Source organism: Camellia sinensis, chromosome 12, assembly GCF_055761805.1.
Source record: "Camellia sinensis isolate YWXY chromosome 12, ASM5576180v1, whole genome shotgun sequence".
In the NCBI taxonomy this organism is placed as follows: domain Eukaryota; kingdom Viridiplantae; phylum Streptophyta; class Magnoliopsida; order Ericales; family Theaceae; genus Camellia; species Camellia sinensis.
Window position 1 is genome coordinate 17,004,591 of NC_138972.1, and position 7,376 is coordinate 17,011,966.

The window sequence follows — 7,376 nt, forward strand, 5'->3', positions numbered from 1 at the left end:
ACAAAACTGATTTATTATTAGATGTCGCCTTATCATTGGCTAAGATGAGACTTTAAAAAGTAGAACAAGAAATTATCCACAACTTCATGAATCCTGAATATAGTTGACTGTGAGGCCTTAGATAGGCACTTGATGAGCGAATATGCTAAAAAACTCAGGTTAGGCGCTTGTATAGTGATTATACTAAGATTTGTATGGCGTTAGAGAGTGACAGGCCCAATTTAGTAGGAGCTCTGCCGTAGCATACATATCATACTGTATGTGCTACCGTTGACCACTTAAGGGAGTAGCTAGATGGATCCCTACTCTAGCAATATGTGAGCCTTGTTAGGCAAAAAATTGGCCTACTCTATACCCTTGAACCTAGAACTATATCATGAAGTGATGACTCGATGTCGTTACTTTAGCATGTCATCCAATGGTCATGATGAATACGATGTAAATGACCATGTCTAGGAAAGCCGTCAAGTTTGAGTGAATTGACATGAGTGGCTAAGGAAGATTGTTGGAAATCATACCTTTGTATTGTAGCTCATTGCCCGGGCAAGTGTGTCAGTTTTAAGATCACGATATAATCATAAGTACAGATACAACATTAATGTGATGACCCTGTCTTGTGTTAAATTCTATGTTATGTTCCCGGTGTGGGTTATTAATGAGTATATGTGAGACATTATGATGTGCCATGTAAGCACAGCTCTATGGACAAAATTTTTAAGTTTGCTTCCGTTTTGGCCCCTTGACTCTGTTGAAATATGTTTTATTGGGTTTGAGGCCGTAGGTAATCTCTTGATTACTGGCCGGTTGTGACCTTAATCCATGGGGGCGGGTTCGGGTCAGGACATAGTAGTATCAGAGCACGAGTGAATAACTCACACACTTGTCCAAATGAGCAATAAGTATCTAGAAAAGATCTAGGATGCATTCATGAGCTAAGTTTGAACTTGTAGACATCGAACATATGTTTAAATGCTTTAAAACAAATGACTATGTGTTATATGTTTTGTGAATGACTTGCATCCTGAATTAATTGGATACGTATGCTCTTTTGTATATGCATATTTGTGAACATTTTTGCATATAGAATAATGCAAGTCTAATCAGATAATGGTGAGAACAAGAGGTGATGAAATAAAGGAGTCCTCTACTGCCAGAATGGATAGGATGGAAAGACTGATTCAGGAAATGGCAAAAACATTGAGGCAACTACAACAGTGGCAACAAGAATGGCAACAACCACACCCTCCACCTCCGCCTCCATCTCTAGCACCACCTGTGCTAGACCTACAGAATGATGACCAAACAATAGCTCTCACCAAAGAGTTCAAGAAAATGAAACCACCACAGTTTCATGGAGGATTGGATCTGTTGAAGGCAGAGGCATGGGTCCTTGGGATAGAAAAATTGTTTGAGGTATTTCCTTGTCAAGAAACACAAAAGGTATTGCTAGCCACCTTTACATTGGAAGACAAAACAAGAAGGTGGTGGATGTTAATGCGTGAGGATCATAAAGACATTGGTTGGACACGATTTCGGGAAATTTTCTACGACAAATACTTTCCACAATGTGTTTGTGACAGGAAAGTGTCGGAGTTTATGGAACTCAAGCAAAATAACATGACAATAGCCGAGTATGAAGCCAAGTTTATTGAATTGGCCAGATTTGCACCACATATGGTAGACACCGACTATAAGAAGGCAAGGCACTTTGAAGGAGGCCTTCGAGACGATATCTTCGCCAAGGTGAATGTGTTAAAGCTAGAAACTTATATTGATGTACTGGATCGGGCTATAATATTAGAAGCAAATATAGCCAGACAGGCCAAATTATCAATTGACTGGAAAAGTAGTAAAAGACAAGGCTTCTTCTCAAAGAAGAGATTATCAAAGAAATAGAATACAAGCTCCTCAAGCACTTCTAATTCTTCTCGAGATACATTTCCAATGTGCAATAGTTGTAGTAAAAGGCATCGCGAAGTTTGTTATCGTGTGTCAAGAGCCTGCTTTAAATGTGGTAAAACGGGGCATATGGCCAGAGATTGTAATCAGAACAGTGCAAAGTTAGCTACTAGCTCAATTGCATCAATCCCAAAACCAGGAACTACTACAAGGCCTATTACTACTAGAAATACTGTGAGGCAAGGGAGAGTTTTTGCGCTTGTTCTGGGTGATTCACGGAACACAGAAGTCGTTGTCTCAGGTACTATCTCTATATGCAACCAAGATGCTTTTGTATTAATAGACTCCGGATCAACACCCTCTTTTGTAACTTATGCATTTGCATCTAGATTGAGTAGACCTTTAGAATCATTGCCATACTTGTTATGTGTGTTTGCTCTATTCGGGGAATCTGTGTTGTGTACATTTGTATGTCGATTTTGTGATATGCATATTGGGAATGCTACCTTGTATGTAGATTTATTACCCTTGGACTTTAGACATTTTGATGTAATTCTGGGCATGGATTGGCTAACTAAATACTGCGCCACCATTGATTGTGTAACAAAACTGGTTATATTTAAAGAAAAAGGCCTTTCTTTCTCTTAGGCCTCTTTCTTATCCTTCTAGATGAACGCTTTGATGTCCACGTCCCAAAATATAGTCAAGGCTTAGCCTTAATCCATTTAGAGAAGTAATTAGTTGGCACTACTAAATACTTCTATCCTAAACCTTTAGGAGTGATTCGACCAGGTCAAACCCTAATTGGGCAAAAGGCTAGGGACTGGTCAAAAGGCTTAGGTTTACTCCACATTGATGAATAAATAGGGAGAACTTTTGACATTTCTCACACTTCGTAACATAGGCTTGTGTATCTTTTTGAATGTATAACCATCAATACCTCTGGGTGATAGATCGGTAGGCCAATGATCTACCTCTTAGTATGACTTCCATAAATTCCTTCATAGATTTCATAGAGGAGGCCCTCCACCAAGTATAGATGAATGTAGAAAAGGTATGGGCTAGTAACGAATTTTCTATAAAATGATCTTTTATCTAAGAACCAAAACTTTGTCGATCTTCTCCTGATCTTATAAGCCTCCTTTTTATCTTCTAGCTGGCTTTCATTTCTTAGGAATTCCATTATGGGGTCCATCCAGCTTAGACCGAGGTCAAAACAGAGCACATATTGCGCGGATTGATCGATGATGTTTGGAAATGGTAGAAACTCAACTACCATTGTCTGTACCTCAATGTTTTTTACCGCAGAGTTATGTTTGTTTTATTTGGACCATTTTGAAGTCTTTGAAGCCATTGATTGCTTCGTGAGCTTTATCTAGATAGGCTTTCATCCTCTCATCTCTACCGATGCACTTTCCACATAGCTAGTTGAGGACAAGCTAGGAGTTGTACTGCACAATTATTTCTTTGACACCCAAGAGCTCCGTTGTGATGACCCCCAACGTGCATAATATTTTTATATATTATTTCATTGAGCATATTTGCATAATTATGTGTTTAATTTGATCTTATCTGTTTGTTTATGGAAAATCTGTCTGCGTGCTTACTTTGAATTTGAAATTGGAAGCCCAACCAAATTCAGAAACTAAAATTGACTAGTTCAATAGGCTAATTAAAATATTTAGAATCATATAGCAAATTTAATTAAAATTTGATTCGGATCAAAATAATTAGAATAATTCAATTAGAGATCATTAGAATTAATTAGAACTAAGCTTGATTATTTAACGTTAATCTCACTTAATTAGCCTAACTTAATCAAACATGTAAATATGAGATATAAGCTTATGAACTCATTTGTTTTACAACTTTGACCTGAAAATTTGAGAGTGGAGAAGAGAAACAACAATTGTAGAGAGAGAAGAGATAGAATTGTAGAGATTTGAAAGGGATTTGAAGAATTTAAGCTAGCAACATCTCAATTCAAGCTTTACATATGATCTTTAACCATAATTCATGAAGATAATTTATGTAGGAGTTGAATTTGCCTAGTTTGTGGAATGAATTGCATGAATTTGAAAGAAAAGAGTTAGAATCAACTTGTTCATGAAAGAATTGAGCTATTTGAGTACATGCATGCATAATTCATCATTTTCAAGCTTAATTATCAACAAAATCCTTACATGCATGATGTCATACTAGTTATCCTTGAGGGTTCTTTATGATTCCACGTTAAATGTCACGACCCAAACCTGCCCTAAAGGTTTAGACCATAATCAGCTAGTAATCATGAGATTACCTATGGCCTCAGTCAGATTATAGACATATTTAATGATAAGGGAGCCAGAAACGAAAGCAGAATTATAAAATGCTGTCCAATGAGCTGTGCATAAATGGCAAAAATAGAAAACTTTTCAAACATTAATAACTCACACTTATGTGTACATAATAAGATTCCATATGTCCAAGATCTTTCAAACATCACTACTAGAGTCAAAACTTATATACATAAATGGCCAGGTATGATCGACAAAAGAAAGAAATAGAAAATCAAGAGACAAAAAGGGCAGAAGAACAAAAGCCTAGCTCGTGAGGCACTCATAACAGACTTCTTAAAACTTGATATCCTTATCAAGTTCACTAGGGCTGGGACTGGACATCTCGTTGCTCACCTACATACGTACATATAAACAGAGTGAGCTAATCCATAGTGAATACCATCAGAGTGAAGGTTTAGGTAAATGAGATCTAGTACATGATATAAGTATTTCTGTACTATACGCATTTCATAACTGAACGACCTTGGGTCCAACAGATAACAAAACGACCTCAGGTCCAACAGATAACAGATGTAGAGTTTGGAGTTGATCATATCATAACCGAACGTCCTTGGGTCCATTCATTTATAACTGTATAATAATTATTTGATGAACTCATAATAGATAGTCAGTCTTATCAGATGCTTGGAACGACCATAGGTCCATCTTATCACTTGTACAAAAGGACCTCAGGTCCAATTCAGATATGCAAAACGACCTTGGGTCTATCAGAGACATCTGTGTCTTATCGATCACATTTACAGATATCACAATGATCAGATAGATATGAACTCATTCACTTTTGTAACTTCATAGTTTTAGAAGGTTTATCACAGTAGGACTTACAAAAAATAGAGTAAGTAAGAAAATATATTTACTAAGATATTACTCACAGTGATTTGGTTGTCGACTTATCCTTGCGAATGGTCCTACACAAACATTAACGTAGACACGTTGAATCATATTGTTTACCTGAATTGTTCTTTAACTCTTTCAATTCTCTTAGGCTTCATTCTACCTTTTTAATAAAATTTCAATGTTCAAGGGTGTAAAAGAACTCCCAAGAGAATATGAGGATGTAAATATGCACTTATAAGTGTTGGCTAAATTTTGTTGAAAATAGGGTCTTCGCTCGAGCGCACGCTTGGTCGTTCGAGCAGTTCAACAATATGTAGAAGGTTTTCTAGAGCACACACTTGGTCGCTCAAGCCGTTTGTAAAGACTGCAAAAGTACTGGATACTTGACTTTTTCGCTCGACGGTCACTTGATAGTTGCTTAAGCCAAGTGCTAAACAAAAGTGGGTTCGCTTGAGTGCACACTTGGTCACTTGAGCCAACGGCCAAATGTCTGTAAAAGTACTGGATGCTCACAAAGTGTGCTTGAGCGATGGATTGGTTGCCTGATGTACACAATTCCCTAAAGTCCGATAATACTAAATCAACTATTCTCTCATATAAAATATATTCTGATCAGTCAAGGGCAAACGTTCAACACTGTTTATAGTCATGTAGTCTATCGGCAGTCCACGTAAAGTCTTCTAAATAAGTCAAGTTTTCAAAAAAGATTCAAGTTTTGGGTCTATCAATTTTTGGGTCAAGAATAATCCGGTTATTCGTTCATGGTATTAACCCTAACCCTGTTTGCCCCCTATGTGGGGTTCTTGGGGAGGATCATGATCATTTGTTCTTCAAGTGTGCTTTCTCATCTACTGTTTGGGCTGCTATGCTTTCCAAATGTAACACTAATTGGTATAGTACCAAATGGCTAGGCCTTGTGGATGTGGTAGCTAATGATTGTAGGGGTAAATCCCTTGCCATTATTATTCAAAGGCTTGCCTTCAGTTGCACTGTGTACCATGTTTGGTTAGAGAGGAATAATAGAATTTTCAGTAATGAAAGGAAACCCGAAGAGATCCTTTTGAATAATATTACATGTATGGTTAGATATAGAGCCCTTGCTCTCAGCAACATTAAAAAGTCCACAACTGATACATGGTTCTTGCAAGAATGGAGGTTGCCTTCAACCATCCTTAAAATTGAGAGGAGTTGCACCTTGCGTCGGTTAAGTGACTGTGAGCATAACATTGAGGGTTGAGTGTGGCCAGGCTCTATAGTGAGGGTTTTTCTATTGTTCCCTAATGAGTCTTTCATTTTGCAGGTATGAGATGTGACAGGTCTTCATTGAGGGATGTGAGTTCAACATATGTGGGTTGAGTGATGGTAGCAATATATTGAGTGTTAATTTCTGTATTTTGTTGTTTTGTAGGATGGGTTATAAGCTGGTCTGGGGTTTAGGGATGTTGTTGTTGTGGGTTGAGTGGAGTGAGCAATATATTGTTGTTTTTACTCTTTTCTTGTCATCTCACATGCTGTTGTGGGTTTCCACTAGTCTAACATTGTTATTTGTTATTGAGTTGTGTACAAGTTGTGGGTTGAGTGATTTAGCTTCCCTATATTGTGAGATTTGTTTTTTACAGTGTTATGAGGGCTGTTTGAATCTCCTTTCATATGGGTACGGCTGTTATTTTTAGGTTTTACTAATAATTGTTGTGATGATCAGCTGGATGGATGAAGTTCCTTTGCTGTCCAGATTGAGGCATCAGGGCTTGATGGAGAGTCCCTGACCAGGCTACACTACTGCGCCAGACATAGTGAGATCTGGCCAATGGAGAATTGTTTGTTTATTTCCTTTAATATTGTTATAGTACGTTATTGTCTTATGGCCCATTATATATATAGGTTGCTGTGGGTTCGTTGGCCTAACCCTACGGGATGTGTAGGGAGTTGGTATTTTAGCTTGGTTGTTATGTATATTCAATTGTATAGGCTGTTTAGGCTCTTGGTTATGTGGACATTTCTATGCTGTGGTGGAGCATCCAAATCTTTCCTAGGTAGGGTCGTTTTGTAGGCATTAGATTGTGAGGTTTAGGTGTTTTTTTTTGGTTCCTCTCTTGTTCATCTTCCCTATTGCAGGTGTTGATATGGTTGGTGAACAGGCTGTTTGGGTTTCTTGTTTGTTTTATCTATTAGTTTAGTTAGCTCCATCCTTGTTTTGTTTTGCTAGGGCTTGGGGTATGCCCCTTGTATTCGTGTAAATTCTTTGTTTTATTTTATGACTTATTCACAAAAAAAAAAAAAAACAATTCATAATCTCCATAA

The 7,376-nt window shown here is 37.5% G+C and overlaps 1 protein-coding gene across 1 annotated transcript; it reads left to right on the forward strand.

Annotated features, from left to right (window-relative positions):
- The first annotated feature begins 1,332 nt into the window (after positions 1 to 1,332).
- On the forward strand, positions 1,333 to 1,896 carry LOC145804372 (uncharacterized). The gene has a single exon (XM_082898056.1). The coding sequence runs from the start codon at positions 1,333 to 1,335 to the stop codon at positions 1,894 to 1,896; it is 564 nt and encodes a 187-aa protein (XP_082754182.1).
- The last annotated feature ends 5,480 nt before the right edge of the window (positions 1,897 to 7,376 follow it).

Excerpts from the sequence above, each read along its gene's own strand:
- LOC145804372 (XM_082898056.1), top strand. The coding sequence starts at position 1,333 with ATGAAACCACCACAGTTTCATGGAGGATTGGATCTGTTGAAGGCAGAG.